Consider the following 19,239-nt stretch of genomic DNA (forward strand, 5'->3'; position numbering starts at 1 on the left):
TGGAGGTATCAACTTTCCAGATGTAGTGGTCTATAATCATGCTGCACTTCTGAGACATTTGAGAGATTGGTTGCAAAACAGTTCTATCTATACGAATACATCCCTCGAACAGGGCTTCCTATCGACTGTAGCTTTGACGTGTTTTTTTCACCAACATGACTGGGAAATTCCTGACCATGTTAGGTCTAACCCTCTCCTGTGGTCTACTAGGAAAATGTGGCACATACTGCGTCATGGTGCGAAATTGAATCCATATCACTCCTTACACCTACCTACCCCTAATTAAAAACCCAGAATTTTTAGACAGCATGGCTGCCCACCCCTTCAAACTGTGGAGGGAGGATGGTAGGACATCGATCCCTTCACTGGTATCTGTGGAAGACCACCGTCTGCTCACTCTTTCAGAAGTTTCAACGAGACATGCAATTGTCGCCTCGTCTCCCCTTCCATTTCTGCAAACAATTCTACGTCAGGCATGTTCTTACACATTTTGCGGAAGGGGACTGGACCAACCCTCTAGATAGCCTCTTACTACACCCTGTACCGAGCCACAAGGCCATTTCCATACACTATACTTTCTTGAGAAAAAATAGGATTTTGGTACTTACCAGGTAAATCCTTTTCTTTGAATCCATAGGGGGCACTGGAGTACTCTTGGGATATGGACGGCTTAGCAGAAACAAAGGCACTGAATATTTAAATTTAGAACTCTCCACCCCTCCATATCCCAGAGTACCTCAGTGTACGACCTCAGTGTTTTTTACTGAGCGAACAGGAACTATAGAGAGGTTGACAATGGAGAATTCCTATAACATAACGGACAACAACAAAGTTGACACATAACGTTACTGTCAACTAAACAGTTGACACCATAACCGATAGACCTTTATAATTTGAACCAATCGGTGAAAATGTGGTACCATAAGCTCCTCTGAGCTTAATACAACCCAGGTAAAACTGCTCTGGGTGGGCGTCCAGTGCCCCCTATGGATTCAAAGAAAAGGATTTACCTGGTAAGTACCAAAATCCTATTTTCTTTTTCATCCACTAGGGGTCACTGGAGTACTCTTGGGACGTACCAAAGCTTCCCTCGTGGGCGGGAGAGCTGTTTGACACCTGTAACAGTAGGCGGCCAAAGCTAGATGCTGATGCCGCAAACGTTTCAAAACTTGTAAACGCGCACAAACGTGTGCACTGAAGACTATGTAGCCGCGTCGTAGAAGCTCCACGACCAGCTGGTCATGACATTCCCACAGAACCTGTGGGATGAGCTATTACTGACGTAGGTGACTGTAACTTAGCCTTAAGGTAAGCCTGACGTGTAGTCAGTTTTATCCAACTGGATAATGTCTGCTGAGAAACTGGCTAACCCCAGTTGGCAGCATCATAGAGAACAAACAACGTATCCGTATTACGAACTGTAGACGTTCGGGACATATAAACGCGTAATGCGCGTACCACATTCAGAATTCTAGAATGTGCTGTCAACACAGGAAACACTATTGGTTTATTGATGTGAAAAATAAGAAATCGGAATTCGTCCGAAGTTCCGCTCTGTCATGAGGAAACCCAAATACGGTGGCTTGGAATACAAGGCACCCAAATTTGAAAACAAAACCCTTGCCGAAGCTAAGGCTAGAAGAAAAAACGTTTTCCAAGTGAGAAACTTAATCCCCATTTGTTGTAAGGGTTCAAAATATGAAAACTGTAAGAAATCTGAACCCAGCTTCAAGTCGCATGGCTCTGTAGGTGGGATAAATGGAGGCTGCACTCTGATGACACCTTGTAGAAAGGTGTGTACCGACGCAATAGAGTCAAACGTCTTTGAAAATAAATTGACAACACAGATACCTGCACCCTCAGTGTAGATAAACGCAGTTCTCCATCCCACCCCGTCTGTAAAATAACAGAATACGGGTAACTTGAAAGATGATGTCGGAAACTTCCGAGCTTCACACCAACCTATATAGGCACACCAAATTCTGTAATAATGAGCTGCCGTAACCGGCTTCCTAGCTGGTAACATGGTTGGTATAACCGATACTGTAACGCCCTATCTCTTTTCTTAAGAGGGCGGTCTCAACCACCACCCCGTCAACCGCAGCCGCGGTACATAGGTAAATAGGGGTAAAAGAACGGTCCCTGTTGTAACAGGTTGGACGTAGTATGAGCGGGCAAGGATCGTGTGCGAGTATTCCTTGGAGATTCGAGAAGCAAGCTCTCCGAAACCCATGAGATATCACTAGTATGACTGTGACGAACTGTCTTATGATCCGTTTTAGCAACGGAGAGAGCAGCGGAAAACGGTGGACCCAGATACACGAGGCTGTACGACCACGCGAATGCGAGAGCCTCCACCGCCACTGCCCTTGTGATCTGTCGTTCTGTACACATACTGAGCGTTTGTAATTGTGGCGAGATGCCATCATGTACACCTGAAGGTAACCCCACCTGTGGACCCACATGTGAAACACCTCTGGATTTAATGCCCAGTTTTCTGGATGAAAATCCCGACGGCTAAGATCATCTGTCTAACAGATGTCCACTCCCGGAATGAACCCCGTCGACAATATCACCTTGTGGTATTCTGGGCAATTGAGGATTCGAGCTACCTCCCGCATTGCCATGCGGCTTCTCGGTCCTCCCTGGATGTTGTGTATGCAACTCCCATTGCGTTGTCTGACTGCACTTGGACAGACTGAAAGCGAAGCATGTAGTGCATTGTAAATTGCACGGAGTTCCAGGACATTTATAGACAGCAATCTGTCTTGATCCGTTTTAGAACCCCTGTCGCTGACCTTTTTAACTACAACTCCTCAACCTCTGAGACTCTCGCCCAGAGTATAGACACCCTCGCCCCCCTGTGGGAAACGCGAGTGAAACCCGGCGAACTAAAGCGCTTCGAAAACACATCATTGTTCCTAATAGGCGAATACACCCAATGTACCGCTAGTGTGCGTGGCTTTTGCACTAATTGTACTAGATGGTATAATCTGTTCTTTCTGGTGTAGTAGGTAAATCTCTTTGATTTACCGTATCTATACTCATACCTAGGAATTTAAGTCGTTCAGACGGTATTAGATGCGATTGTTTTTGAACTTGACACTGCAACCGTGGTGTACGTTAGTAGCGCAAGTAAGAGGAACCTCTGTTGAGACAGAGTTCTTATGAGCAGATCGTCTAAGTATGGAACGATTGTCACTGCCAGGGCTCTGAGATGAGCTATCATCACCAACATCACTTTGGTGAATACCCGAGGCGCTGACAAGAGGCCAAACGGTAGAACCTGAAACGGTTAATGGTTGTGGCGTATTGCAAAACGCAAGAACCTGTGATGCGGTGACCAAACCGGAATGGGTAAATACGCATTCTGAAGATCAAGCGCAATCATGCAATCTTGTGGCTCCAAATATGCAAATACTAACCGCAGAAATCCATTTTCAAACTGTAGTAAGTGACTTGCTGATTGAGACTGCGACGGAGCCCTCCGGCTTCGGTACCCCAAACAGAGGGAATAAGTAACCCTGACTCTGTTGGTGTACCAGGCCTGGAAATAAAAACAGCTGAAACCAGCAGAGACTGAATGGCAACCTGCCAAAACGCCTAATTTCGTCCGACAGATGCAGTCTTGTCTTTTAACCTTTAAATAGCGGATACATCCATGAGTGGATGTCTGGAAACCCGGCAAATGTAACGTGTAAAGGCGCGCTTCCACAATTGGAAATTCGAGATGGCCTAAGAGGCCGTCAAGCCACTGGGCTTGTTGACTTTAGCGGCCTGGCGTTACAAGTCGTGACTGTTTTTGTACCACAGCCTTGAAAAGACTGAAGTCTAAAGACTTTAAACGCCGGACCAAAGTATTTCCGTTTTGATACCGGAGGAGGCAATGGCTAGACTTTACTACCCCCCCCCCCCCCCCCCCCCCCCCCTCCCTCCCTCGCCTTGGCCTGAATATCAAATTTAGTACCAAACAACTTCTGGCCTTGTCGTGCTGAAACTAGCGACGATAAAAAGCGAGAATCGAGGTAACAGGCGTCAGCAGAAGCTTTACAGAGATACTCTGCAGCTTCTTATTAACGATAAGTCTAACGTGATCGTCATTGTTTCCATACATAGAGCGCCTAGTGACCCAAATGTATCTTGGGCCTTTATAATGTTTGACACAGACGAATTCACCAATGGCGGATTCTCCCATTTAGATGTGGAAACGGGTAAATAAACTTAAATCTTAGTCAGATATTCTAAATAAGAAACTCATTGAAGATCTGTCGTTTATTAAATTCGACGGATTAGATGTTAGAGTCTCCTTAGTCTCTGTAAATTTGAGACATTGACTCACTGGTCATTAGCAATGTATGGTTGCCCAAACCCCGCACTATCTGACTGCTGGTCTAATGTACCCTTCTCACTCGTAGTTATCGCTGTGAGGTTTGACATAGAATTTGTCAGACTGCATTAAATGATAAGACCAGTTAAATTAACACCCTGGTACCCAAAAGGAAGTTGGACCTTTGGAAAGTCTGAGACTCCTCCGTTAGAGCTGGCGGAGTAACTTCCGAGACTCCGATCTTACCACTCCTGTCGAACGGAGTCAATTTGAATTGCCAATGCTTAACATAGGATCTGGGAATGAACAGGCTTCCGGAGTGGAAACCTACAATGCAACTGAATCTGTGGTAGATTTATGTACAGACATTGTAGTAAACCTTGTTTTTAGTCTGTGTTGGAGCCTTACTCCTTATACACACAGACAACACAATAGCCAAAGGCCAGACACTTGCACAACCCAGTAAAGTCTTTACTTAAGGTGTGTAATATATATATATATATATATATATATATATATATATATATTTGTGTCGAAATACAGTTCACATGGCTAGCCTATGTGAAACCTGAACCAAAATTCCCACTAACACCCCTGCGCCTCCGTGTGGAGTAGAGATGTATGGCAGGAATGTTCTGGAATTACAAACTGGAAGAAACAGGAAACATGATTAAAATGGCCCCCATGCCATGCTTACACTGAAAATCACAGGACAGGTTACAATACCTGCTGCAGTGTTAATATAGGCTCAATAGCCTATTATACAGTGATAATCACTGTCTAGTAAACAGTAATAAACACATGCAGGTTACAATACATGCCTTCAGTGTTAATATAGGCTCAATAGCCTATCACACCCTGCATAATCACAGGCAGGTCACAATCCAGTTAATATAAACACTGCCTGCAGTTAATTTTGTATTAACATTCCTATAGATATGGCAGCCTGCTATTTCCCCTTGCAGCCGCGCTGTAATCAGCCAGGTCCCCCCCCCCCTCTCTGTGCTCCCTGTAGCGCTGTGTTAGCGGTGAGCCGGGAAGCTCATTGCAGGGAGGCGAGAGACACATTCAAAGTAGCGGAGGGCGGCTGGCCGGGGCGCGTAGCTGTCGCTAGCCGAGCTGCGGCGGGTCTCCCCCTCTGGGCGCTGCACTTTCCATACAGCGCTGACGGAGCGCCTGGCGGGAGGACGGAGCGGCAGACGGAGCGCTGGACGGAGCGGCTGGGCTAAGTGGCAGTGAGCGGTAGTGAGCGGGCGCACCCAACGGACCCCACACAGCGGGGCGGCAGCCTGCGCTGACTGCCCCGTTTCCCCAGCATACCTTTTGTAGGAGGTCTGCGACGGGCTTCTAAGCTCAGAGCTCTCCGGTCATAGCTGCGACGGAGCTTCTATCTGTAAGCTCCGTCCAGCTGTTTGATCACTTCTTCATGGCTGTGACGGGGCTTCTTTCTGTAAGCTCCGTCCAGCTCTTTGATCGATCACTTCTTCATGGCTGCGACGGGGCTTCTTTCTGTAAGCTCCGTCCAGCTGTTGCAGGAGCAAGTGGGCCTGTGGCTGTGAGGGTGCTCTTTGTGAGGACCGACACGCCATGCGCTGCACGTGCAGCGGCACTATCCCGGACCCATGTTTTTCCAGAAACTGGGAAAGGAAGGTGCTATAGTAAAAAGTAAAAAGTAAAAATTAATAAAATCTTCCACCAAGTGTGGGAAGTCCCCAAAAGCATTGTTATTGCTGTGAGCACGGAAAAAACACTGAGGTCGTACACTGAGGTACTCTGGGATATGGAGGGGTGGAGAGTTCTAAATTTAAATATTCAGTGCCTTTGTTTCTGCTAAGCCGTCCATATCCCAAGAGTACTCCAGTGACCCCTAGTGGATGAAAAAGAAAATAAGAATTTACTTACCGATAATTCTATTTCTCGTAGTCCGTAGTGGATGCTGGGGACTCCGTAAGGACCATGGGGAATAGCGGCTCCGCAGGAGACTGGGCACAAAAGTAAAGCTTTAGGACTACCTGGTGTGCACTGGCTCCTCCCCCTATGACCCTCCTCCAAGCCTCAGTTAGGATACTGTGCCCGGACGAGCGTACACAATAGGAAGGATTTTGAATCCCGGGTAAGACTCATACCAGCCACACCAATCACACCGTATAACTTGTGATCTAAACCCAGTTAACAGCATGATAACAGAGGAGCCTCTAGAAAAGATGGCTCACTACAGCAATAACCCGATTTTTGGTAACAATAACTATGTACAAGTATTGCAGACAATCCGCACTTGGGATGGGCGCCCAGCATCCACTACGGACTACGAGAAATAGAATTATCGGTAAGTAAATTCTTATTTTCTCTGACGTCCTAGTGGATGCTGGGGACTCCGTAAGGACCATGGGGATTATACCAAAGCTCCCAAACGGGCGGGAGAGTGCGGATGACTCTGCAGCACCAAATGAGAGAACTCCAGGTCCTCCTCAGCCAGGGTATCAAATTTGTAGAATTTTACAAACGTATTTGCTCCTGACCAAGTAGCTGCTCGGCAAAGTTGTAAAGCCGAGACCCCTCGGGCAGCCGCCCAAGATGAGCCCACCTTCCTTGTGGAGTGGGCATTTACAGATTTTTGGCTGTGGCAGGCCTGCCACAGAATGTGCAAGCTGAATTGTACTACAAATCCAACGAGCAATAGTCTGCTTAGAAGCAGGAGCACCCAGCTTGTTGGGTGCATACAGGATAAACAGCGAGTCAGATTTTCTGACTCCAGCCGTCCTGGAAACATATATTTTCAGGGCCCTGACAACGTCTAGCAACTTGGAGTCCTCCAAGTCCCTAGTAGCCGCAGGCACCACAATAGGTTGGTTCAGGTGAAACGCTGAAACCACCTTAGGGAGAAACTGAGGACGAGTCCTCAATTCCGCCCTGTCCGAATGGAAAATCAGATAAGGGCTTTTACAGGATAAAGCCGCCAATTCTGACACGCGCCTGGCCCAGGCCAGGGCCAACAGCATGACCACTTTCCATGTGAGATATTTTAAGTGGTTCAAACCAATGTGACTTTTGGAACCCAAAAACTACATTGAGATCCCAAGGTGCCACTGGAGGCACAAAAGGAGGCTGTATATGCAGTACCCCTTTTACAAACGTCTGAACTTCAGGGACTGAAGCTAGTTCTTTTTGGAAGAAAATTGACAGGGCGAAATTTGAACCTTAATGGACCCCAATTTCAGGCCCATAGACACTCCTGTTTGCAGGAAATGTAGGAATCGACCCAGTTGAATTTCCTCCGTCGGGCCTTACTGGCCTCGCACCACGCAACATATTTTCGCCAAATGCGGTGATAATGTTTTGCGGTTACATCCTTCCTGGCTTTGATCAGGATAGGGATGACTTCATCCGGAATGCCTTTTTTCCTTCAGGATCCGGCGTTCAACCGCCATGCCGTCAAACGCAGCCGCGGTAAGTCTTGGAACAGACAGGGTCCTTGCTGGAGCAGGTCCCTTCTTAGAGGTAGAGGCCACGGATCCTCCGTGAGCATCTCTTGAAGTTCCGGTTACCAAGTCCTTCTTGGCCAATCCGGAGCCACGAATATAGTGCTTACTCCTCTCCATCTTATCAATCTCAGTACCTTGGGTATGAGAGGCAGAGGAGGGAACACATACACTGACTGGTACAACCACGGTGTTACCAGAGCGTCTACAGCTATTGCCTGAGGGTCCCTTGACCTGGCGCAATACCTGTCGAGTTTTTCCCAACGTTTTATAATCATGTGGAAGACTTCTGGGTGAAGTCCCCACTCTCCCGGGTGGAGGTCGTGCTGACGAAGTCTGCTTCCCAGTTGTCCACTCCCGGAATGAATACTGCTGACAGTGCTATCACATGATTTTCCGCCCAGCGAAGAATCCTTGCAGCTTCTGCCATTGCCCTCCTGCTTCTTGTGCCACCCTGTCTGTTTACGTGGGTGACTGCCGTGATGTTGTCCGACTGGATCAACACCGGCTGACCTTGAAGCAGAGGTCTTGCTAAGCTTAGAGCATTGTAAATGGCCCTTAGCTTTAGGATATTTATGTGAAGTGATGTCTCCAGGCTTGACCATAAGCCCTGGAAATTCCTTCCCTGTGTGACTGCTCCCCAGCCTCGCAGGCTGGCATCCGTGGTCACCAGGACCAAGTCCTGAATGCCGAATCTGCGGCCCTCTAGAAGATGAGCACTCTGCAACCACCACAGGAGGGACATCCTTGTCCTTGGTGACAGGGTTATCCGCTGATGCATCTGAAGATGCGACCCGGACCATTTGTCCAGCAGGTCCCACAGGAAAGTTCTTGCGTGGAATCTGCCGAATGGGATTGCTTCGTAGGAAGCCACCATTTTACCCAGAACCCTTGTGCATTGATGCACTGAGACTTGGCTCGGTTTTAGGAGGTTCCTGACTAGCTCGGATAACTCCCTGGCTTTCTCCTCCGGGAGAAACACCTTTTTCTGGACTGTGTCCAGGATCATCCCTAGGAACAGAAGACGAGTCGTCGGAACCAGCTGCGATTTTGGAATATTGAGAATCCAACCGTGCTGCCGCAAAACTACCTGAGATAGTGCTACACCGACCTCCAACTGTTCTCTGGATCTTACCCTTATCAGGAAATCGTCCAAGTAAGGGATAACTAAAAACTCCCTTCCTTCGAAGGAGTATCATCATTTCGGCCTTTACCTTGGTAAAGACCCGGGGTGCCGTGGACCATCCAAACGGCAGCGTCTGAAACTGATAGTGACAGTTCTGTACCACAAACCTGAGGTACCCTTGGTGAGAAGGGTAAATTGGGACATGAAGGTAAGCATCCTTGATGTCCAGAGACACCATGTAGTCCCCTTCTTCCAGGTTCGCAATCACTGCTCTGAGTGACTCCATCTTGAATTTGAACTTCTGTATGTAAGTGTTCAAAGATTTTAGATTTAAAATCGGTCTCACCGAGCCGTCCGGCTTCGGTACCACAACAGTGTGGAATAATACCCCTTTCCCTGTTGCAGGAGGGGTACCTTGATTATCACCTGCTGGGAATACAGCTTGTGAATGGCTTCCAAAACTGCCTCCCTGTCGGAGGGAGACGTCGGTAAAGCCGACTTTAGGAAACGGCGAGGGGGAGACGTCTCGAATTCCAATTTGTACCCCTGAGATACCACCTGAAGGATCCAGGGGTCTACTTGCGAGTGAGCCCACTGCGCGCTGAAATTCTTGAGACGGGCCCCCACCTAGCCTGAGTCCGCTTGTAAAGCCCCAGCGTCATGCTGAGGGCTTGGCAGAGGCGGGAGAGGGCTTCTGTTCCTGGGAACTGGCTGATTTCTGCAGCCTTTTTCCTCTCCCTCTGTCACGGGCAGAAATGAGGAACTTTTTGCCCGCTTGTCCTTATGGGAACGAAAGGACTGCGCCTGATAATACGGCGTCTTCTTATGTTGAGAGGCGACCTGGGGTAAAAACGTGGATTTCCTAGCTGTTGCCGTGGCCACCAGGTCTGAAAGACCGACCCCAAATAACTCCTCCCCTTTATAAGGCAATACTTCCATATGCCGTTTGGAATCCGCATCACCGGACCACTGTCGTGTCCATAACCCTCTTCTGGCAGAAATGGACAACGCACTTACTCTTGATGCCAGTCGGCAAATATTCCGCTGTGCATCACGCATATATAGAAATGCATCTTTTAAATGCTCTATAGGCAATAATATACTGTCCCTATCTAGGGTATCAATATTTTCAGTCAGGGAATCCGACCACGCCAACCCAGCACTGCACATCCAGGCTGAGGCGATTGCTGGTCGCAGTATAACACCAGTATGTGTGTAAATACATTTTAGGATACCCTCCTGCTTTCTATCAGCAGGATCCTTAAGGGCGGCCATCTCAGGAGAGGGTAGAGCCCTTGTTTTGACAAGCGTGTGAGCGCTTTATCCACCCTAGGGGGTGTTTCCCAACGCACCCTAACCTCTGGCGGGAAAGGATATAATGCCAATAACTTTTTAGAAATTATCAGTTTTTATCGGGGGAAACCCACGCTTTATCACACACCTCATTTAATTTCTCAGATTCAGGAAAACTACAGGTAGTTTTTCCTCACCGAACATAATACCCCTTTTGGTGGTACTCGTATTATCAGAAATGTGTAAAACATTTTTCATTGCCTCAATCATGTAACGTGTGGCCCTACTGGAAGTCACATTTGTCTCTTCACCGTCGACACTGGAGTCAGTATCCGTGTCGGCGTCTGTATCTGCCATCTGAGGTAACGGGCGCTTTAGAGCCCCTGACGGCCTATGAGACGTCTGGACAGGCACAAGCTGAGTAGCCGGCTGTCTCATGTCAACCACTGTCTTTTGTAAAGAGCTGACACTGTTAATTCCTTCCAACAGTTCACCCACTCAGGTGTCGACCCCCTAGGGGGTGACATCCCTATTACAGGCAATTTGCTCCGCCTCCACATCATTTTCCTCCTCATACATGTCGACACAAACGTACCGACACACAGCACACACACAGGGAATGCTCTGATAGAGGACAGGACCCCACTAGCCCTTTGGGGAGACAGAGGGAGAGTTTGCCAGCACACACCAGAGCGCTATATATATATACAGGGATAACCTTATATAAGTGTTTTTCCCCTAATAGCTGCTGTATTGTTAATACTGCGCCTAATTAGTGCCCCCCTCTCTTTTTTAACCCTTTCTGTAGTGTAGTGACTGCAGGGGAGAGCCAGGGGAGCTTCCCTCCAACGGAGCTGTGAGGGAAAATGGCGCCAGTGTGCTGAGGAGATAGGCTCCGCCCCTTTTTCGCGGACTTTTCTCCTGCTTTTTTATGGATTCTGGCAGGGGTTAAAATTCATCCATATAGCCCTGGGGGCTATATGTGATGTATTTTCGCCAGCCAAGGTGTTTTTATTGCTGCTCAGGGCGCCCCCCCCTAGCGCCCTGCACCCTCAGTGACCGAAGTGTGAAGTGTGCTGAGGAGCAATGGCGCACAGCTGCAGTGCTGTGCGCTACCTTGGTGAAGACAGGATGTCTTCTGCCGCCGATTTTCCGGACCTCTTCTTGCTTCTGGCGCTGTAAGGGGGCCGGCGGCGCGGCTCTGGGACCGGACTCCATGGCTGGGCCTGTGTTCGATCCCTCTGGAGCTAATGTCCAGTAGCCTAAGAAGCCCAATCCACTCTGCACGCAGGTGAGTTCGCTTCTTCTCCCCTTAGTCCCTCGATGCAGTGAGCCTGTTGCCAGCAGGGCTCACTGAAAATAAAAAACCTAAAACTAAACTTTTCACTAAGCAGCTCAGGAGAGCCACCTAGTGTGCACCCTTCTCGTTCGGGCACAAAAATCTAACTGAGGCTTGGAGGAGGGTCATAGGGGGAGGAGCCAGTGCACACCAGGTAGTCCTAAAGCTTTACTTTTGTGCCCAGTCTCCTGCGGAGCCGCTATTCCCCATGGTCCTTACGGAGTCCCCAGCATCCACTAGGACGTCAGAGAAATATTAGATCACGCTACTGTGACAGGTGGCATGTCCACATGGTTAGCTCATTTCCCTGAACGGACCATATCGACTATGGAAAAAGCACTACTTTACTCCCGAAAGGTCCTCCCAGCAAGCATGTATACTGAATTATTTCTTAATGTGTATCATAAAGCGACGGAAATACATTCTTGCCCAAAATGCCACCATAGTGATGCCGATACTTTCCGTTGCTTGTGGGCATGTCCGATTGTGCAATATTTTTGGCATCTCATTAGGAGATACGCGGAAGCTAATTTAATAACCTATTTGCCCTTTACCCCCGAATGTGCAGTTCTGGGTATCATTGATCCTACTCTATGCATGCCATCAGAATGTAAAAAAAATGCTGATAGCCTTAAGTGCGGCAGGAAAAAAGACGATACTACAGGGATGGATAGACAGTACGCCACCACAGATACCATTATTTTTTAATAAACTACATCATATTTTCAGGATGGACTGGGTGGAGGCTATTGTAGATAGAGGTAAACAAGTGGATCGATTTTTTAATCTCTGGGAATCCTATATCTCCACTCTGCCCCTTAATACGCGACTACACATTCATAACAGTCTCAAGAACACAACGTGGTACCTAACTAGATTGGCTATACAGGACCAACCTATATCTTTGGTCTGAGAGCGGGCGATTGTGGCGGCTTCCCTCACGGTCACCTATACTTTGTACAATATCATCAGTGTGATGAATGACTGATTACTCACAATGCTAAAGTCTTTATTGTTAGAAAACAAGAAATTTGATGTACAACTTAAAGTTACAACCCTCTTGTATTATTACATTTATCTCTATGTACGTTTTATCCTAAACTGTGATGTCCATGATGTCTCAATAAAATGTTGTTTAAAATAAAAAATTCTGCCTCTCCTGCCTGGCAGTAGCCAGTTCAAATGATATATCTGTAATCATCCCTTTAATGGAGTCCAGCCACGCTAGCTCTTGAGTGCTGTTTCCCTGAGAAGGGGGGCTGCACTGAGTACACAACAGAGACCCCAATCCCCCCCCCCCCCCCCCATTACCCCCGGAAAAGGGGAAAACTTTGTGCTACAGGACTGACACATAACTTTCTTGCCTGACATACTGTACAGCAGAACACACACACAGGAACAGGTTAAATAAGTAACCTAGAAAGACTTTAACGGTTGAGAAAGAGCATTGCTTTGCCGGGCAGTAACCAAGATACTTAGATAAGGTGCAGAGAGAGAGAGAGAGAGAAAGAGAGATACACACACACACACACACACACACACACACACACACACACACACACACACACACACATATACATAGAGTACCAGTCAAAAGTTTGGAGAAACTTTCTCATTCAATTGAATGACTGGTACTGTATGTATGTATGTATGTATGTATGTATGTATGTATGTATGTATGTATGTATGTATGTATGTGTATATATATATATGCAAAATTGGAACGCACACACCTTCAACAGTTTTGGTAGGGTGCTTGGTCACAAATAACATCCAGATATTGTGAAATAGTCCACATAAACCAGCACACCTTAAGTAGCACCAAACAATTTACTGAATTTTCATTTTAAAGTGCAACGTGCAAACATTGGTGCATAAAGCTATACAAAGCAGATACTTATCAGCTCAGTGCATTGTGGCAGCTCCAACAGCTGTTTCGGTGCAGCAGCACCTTCGTCTGCTGGCTTTTCCCTGACGAAGGTGCTGCTGCACCGAAACAGCTGTTGGAGCTGCCACAATGCACTGAGCTGCTAAGTATCTGCTTTGTATAGCTTTATGCACCAATGTTTGCACGTTGCACTTTAAAATGAAAATTCAGTAAATTGTTTGCTGCATATATATTTATTCAGTATATCATTCTACCCTACTACAAACCCCCTTGGTACCAATCAAGGTGCTTTTGAGGGTCCCTTGGAGAAGCAGTGCGTCCCTGCATGCAGCCTGGTCAGTGATGCAGCAGGAAGTGGCGCTCTGAGCTGCTGGTGCTGCTCTCCAAGAAGCCAGTGATCGCAAAAACGCACTATGGCGCGTTTTTTACCTGTTTTATAAGACCTGGGACTCAAGTTTCTAAAGTGGGAGGGGACGCGCTCCTCATTAGGCCAATCCCTAAGGGGGATTTTTGTATGATTTCCTGAACGATGTAAAGAGGAGGTGGAGCCAGTTTCCCTTCCTCTTTGGCGCCTGGCTGGCTGCTTGCGGCAGGTGAGTGAAGGCGAGTGCGGGTGATGGATGGGTTAAAACGGGGGTGGGGGCACAGCGTCTCTGGACGACGACAACGACGGTGGTTACTGCAGTGTGCCTCAGTACTCGTACCTGGTGCAGTGTGCCTCAGTGCTCGTACCTGGTGCAGTGTGCCTCAGTGCTCGTACCTGGTGCAGTGTGCCTCAGTGCTCGTACCTGGTGCAGTGTGCCTCAGTGCTCGTACCTGGTGCAGTGTGCCTCAGTGCACTTACCTGGTGCAGTGTGCCTCAGGGCACTTACCTGGTGCAGTGTGCCTCAGTGCACTTACCTGGTGCAGTGTGCCTCAGGGCACTTACCTGGTGCAGTGTGCCTCAGGGCACTTACCTGGTGCAGTGTGCCTCAGGGCACTTACCTGGTGCAGTGTGCCTCAGGGCACTTACCTGGTGCAGTGTGCCTCAGTGCTCTTACCTGGTGCAGTGTGCCTCAGTGCTCTTACCGGGCGCAGTGTGCCTCAGTGCTCTAACCGGGCGCAGTGTGCCTCAGTGCTCTTACCGGGCGCATTGTGCCTCAGTGCTCTTACCGGGCGCATTGTGCCTCAGTGCTCTTACCGGGCGCATTGTGCCTCAGTGCTCTTACCGGGCGCATTGTGTATGACGTGCTTTACCGGGCGCATTGTGTATAATGTGCTCTACCGGGCGCATTGTGTAGAACGTGCTCTAACTGGCGCAATGTGTATAACGTGCTCTAACTGGCGCAATGTGTATAACGCGTTCTACCTGGTGCAATTTGTATAACTTCTACCTGGTGCAAAGTGTATAACGTGCTGTACCTGGTGCAAAGTGTATAACGTGCTGTACCTGGTGCAAAGTGTATAACGTGCTGTACCTGGTGCATTGTGTATAACGTGCTGTACCTGGTGCATTGTGTATAACGTGCTGTACCTGGTGCAAAGTGTATAACGTGCTCTACCTGGTGCAAAGTGTATAATGTGCTGTACCTGGTGCAAAGTGTATAACGTGCTCTACCTGGTGCAAAGTGTATAACGTGCTCTACCTGGAGCAAAGTGTATAACGTGCTCTACCTGGAGCAAAGTGTATAACGTGCTGTAACTGGCGCAGTGTGCATAGGAGGTTCTACCTGGTGCAATGTGTATAAGCGGCACTACTGTGTGGTGTAATGTGAACTGGCACTATTATGTGACCACGCCCCTTCCCCACGAAGCCACGCCCCTAAATTTTTGTGGCGCGCCTTCGGCGTGCATTGCCTATACTTTGCAGTCTGGGAGGTGGGACACCAATTCACTTTCTGCCTAAGGGCACCAAAATGTCTAGTTACACCTCTGGTGCAGGGTGTCCTGCATGCTACACAGCCCAGCAGCATTGTCGCCCCATCCCGCCACCTTGCAACACTTTTGTAGTGTCCAAACAAGATTAAGTTTAAAAGAACCTTCATTCCGATGGGACCCAGAAAAAGACCGGTAGGACCCAAATTTTCAATAGTTAGGGGTCCCTGGGACCCACTTTTTTTTGGGCTCAGCGCGATCACTGGAAGCCCCGCAGTGTTCTCGTATACTGGCAGTCTCCCAATACACAGAAAACAGGGTTGAAACCCCATTTTTGAACCAGCGTCAGTGTGGCTTGTGCAGTGGGACACAGCAGCCCAGCGGAGCCGTGCACCTGCTGTGCCCTTGTGCCGCCATCTGAACCGGGGACCCGCTAACGAGACCATAATTCCTGTACTCACCATTCAGCATCTTCAGTTGTGTTAGGGGTGGCGTCATGCTGTGGGAGGGCGCGCTCACCGCTGCGGGGTGAGCAAAACAACACCTTCAGGATCTATGTCCTGTCAGCAGGGAACCGGACCATTAACCCTTCAAGAGGTTAGTACCGGTCCCCCCAAGTCTCACGACGCAGGTAGACTGGTGCCAACCAGTCCTGGCTGAAAAACTAAAAGTTTGAAGAAAACGCTCTGGAGCTCCAGAGAATGCACCCGGCTCCTTGGGCACATTTTTCTAAGAGTCTGCAGGAGGGGCATGGAGGGGAGGAGCCAGCACACGCTGAAGAAGTTTTAAAGTGCCAGGCTCCAATAGACCCCATCTATACTCCAGTTCTTATTAGTCGTCATGCCTACTGTCGGGATTGTGAGGGGGTGGGATTCCGGCTTCGGTATTGTGACCGGCGGTCACATAACTACATCCAGTTATAAATATATATTCAAACTTCAAAAATCTTTGCAATTCAAAATAACGGCTATTTTTAAGTAAACATACACGTGCCAATATCCCTGAAGTCAATGGGGCGTTTGCCAATGTTTATGTTTTAGTAACAGCTGTGGGAACCTACTGTTAGTAGCGGTGATATCCTGGTACCGTATATACTCGAGTATAAGCCGACTTTTTCAGCACTTTTTTTGTGTGCTGAAAAAGCCACCTTTGCTTATACTCGAGTCAGTGGCAGTGCAGTGTGACAGGCAGAGCAGTGTGAAGGAGGGACACGGAGCGCACAGCGCACGCCTCTCCTGTGTCCCTCCTGCATCTCCGGCGGGTCTATTAAAGGAAGTACCCGTTCGTGACCTCTGATCACGAACCGGCACTTCCTTTAATAGACCCGCCACGGCCGCTGGAGATGCAGGAGGGACACAGGAGAGGCGCGCGCTGTGCGCTCCGTGTCCCTCCTTCAGAAGACAGCGCAGGATCGAAGGAGGGGTAAGTAACAGGCACTGGGGGAGGGGGCATATGTGGCAGCATGAGGGGCATATGTGGCAGCATGAGGGGCATATGTGGCAGCATGAGGGGCATATCTGACAGCATGAGGGGCATATCTGACAGCATGAGGGCATATCTGGCAGCATGAGGGGCATATCTGGCATATCTGGCAGCATGAGGGCATATCTGGCATATCTGGCAGCATGAGGGCATATCTGGCACATCTGGCACTGTGGGGCATATTTGGCAGCATGAGGGCATATCTGGCACATCTGGCACTGTGGGGCATATTTGGCAGCATGAGGGCATATCTGGCACATCTGGCACTGTGGGGCATATTTGGCAGCATGAGGGCATATCTGGCAAATCAGGCACTGTGGCGCATATCTGGCAGTATGAGGGCATATCTGGCACTGTGGGGGCATATCTCGCAGTATGAGGGCATATCTGGCACTGAGGGCTGTGTACGGCTAGAGCTGCATTTCCCACCCTAGGCTTATACTCGAGTGATTGCAGGCTGTGTTATTAACCTCTAGTTGATTTCCAATCAAGTCAGAATAACAAACTGGCTTGGCAGATTGAACTGTAACAATGGTATTTTAAGCCAACAATAGGTATTGTATTTTCTGTCAATTAAGAGTTGAACTATTAGTGCTGGGTGCGTTGGTCTCTATGAAACCACAAATCAGGTTCTGAATTATTTTTGCCACTTTACCAAGGTTTTGAGGGTTAAGAGCAGTGTTATAGTATCTGACGCTGTTTGGAACCGGCGCCACTCTGCGTCTCGCGAGAATTGTTGACTAATGATGCAGGTCGCAGTGTCAACCTACTGCTGATTCCTAATCGGGTAACAGCAACGGACCAGTGTGACGGATTGAATTGGGATCACGCTAATTCCAGCTTATAACAGGTAATAAATTTCTGCTACCTAAAGAACTGAACCATACAGGTCAATAGTGTTTGGTATAGTGTTAGTCACTTGAACATCAGTACAATTTGAGTGTTTAGTTATTCATGTCATCTTATTAACTTTTGGAAAATTGTGGTCTGTACCACAATTACAGCCAACTATACTGAAGCAGCATGCTCTATATAATTTGCTCTAAGTAGTGTTGTTGACTGAGATAATTAATTCATCTGAGTTTTAAATATATGTACTTCAAAAAGATTTTCTCACACTGAATACGAGTCACCATATCGACTATGATATGAACTGTTATAACAGCCATTTGCTTATGAATTTATATGAACTGTTATAATAGCCATTTATTTATGAATTTTTGTGGGGGGATGCGTGTCAAAGTATGTGACGGCTATGAATCAAATTTTCACCCTCTTTATTTTAAAGAGTGTCATTAAAAGTTACGTTTTAAAATATTAATCATATCAATTTAAAATCAACTAATTAAAAAAAGTGCTCCTAAAAAGGCAATCCCTGTTTTTTCCGGTAAACTGCCGGTTTCTGTGTATCTTCTAGGTATAACTGATTGTTGGAGCACCTCCAGCAAAATAAACCCATATTTTAGGGGAAAATTATTAATTAGCTAGTTAAATCAAGATGTAAACAATATATTTGGTCTCGGTGCAGGGTACATAACATTTTTGCAAAGTTATACTGGAGTCAATAAGTTTTCCCAGGTTTTTGTGGTAGAATTAGGTGCCTCGGCTTATATTCGGGTCGACTTATACTCGAGTATATACGGTAATCAGAATATATCCTCAGATCATAATCAACAATTGTAGGAATACAGAGCGAACATGGGATTTCAATGGACAATCATTCTGTTAAAGTTCTCCTACAACAGGCTGGAACCTACATGAATCCTGTAAGCACACAGTTGATATTTACCATCTTGTTGACACATAATCTGTGTAAGGTGGTCGCGATCTGGTTTCTCGAGCTAGTCCAAAATCTGCTATTTTCACAAGTTCTGGTCCCATGCAAAGGAGGTTTTCAGGTTTTAAGTCTCTGTGAAAGAACCCTGGATATCAAAAAGAACAAAATATGTGGCTATATTAAATAATTGACTTGATTGTCGTATTATAAACCAAGACTATGCAAAGCAGAATCAGACTATAGAAAATTAAGGTTTCTGGGTTAAATGTAGAATATGAAATTCAGCGACATGACCTAAAATAAAATATGATCACTTGGAAAACTGATCTTGTGAATCATGACAAATGCAATTTAACCTATGTTCGATGTCAAGATGAAAACCTATATTTTCTTTCTGTTGGTGGCTTAGAAAAAGAATTTGAATCTTCCTTGAGCTCAAAGAGGTTTATGAGCCTGAGGCAGGTCTGGTACAAAATGTCATCAATGACAAAGCTGACATTCAATATTCAGATGCCTTAATATCAAAAGGTACAAAAAGTCAACAGTGAACATCTAGACAGTACAACACATTAATTATATAACCCCCACCCCCCACCCCCTTCCCCCAAAGAATCCTGTGCTAGGTGTTGGAGCAGCTTTGTGCAAGGGAAGGGATAAAAAGAACAGGCCCAAAT

At 47.3% G+C, this 19,239-nt stretch overlaps 1 protein-coding gene across 6 annotated transcripts in view; it reads right to left on the minus strand.

Moving 5' to 3' along the window:
• Positions 1-19,239, minus strand: part of CILK1 (ciliogenesis associated kinase 1) — a 200,203-nt gene that overhangs the window by 92,713 nt on the left and 88,251 nt on the right. For all 6 annotated transcript variants that reach the window (XM_063916695.1, XM_063916694.1, XM_063916696.1 and 3 more), the window contains one exon: positions 18,578-18,710. In XM_063916695.1, coding sequence (XP_063772765.1) covers positions 18,578-18,710 — 133 coding nt within the window. The remainder of the gene's footprint in view (positions 1-18,577; positions 18,711-19,239) is intronic.

This window comes from Pseudophryne corroboree, chromosome 4 (genome assembly GCF_028390025.1).
Source record: "Pseudophryne corroboree isolate aPseCor3 chromosome 4, aPseCor3.hap2, whole genome shotgun sequence".
Classification (NCBI taxonomy): Eukaryota; Metazoa; Chordata; class Amphibia; order Anura; family Myobatrachidae; genus Pseudophryne; species Pseudophryne corroboree.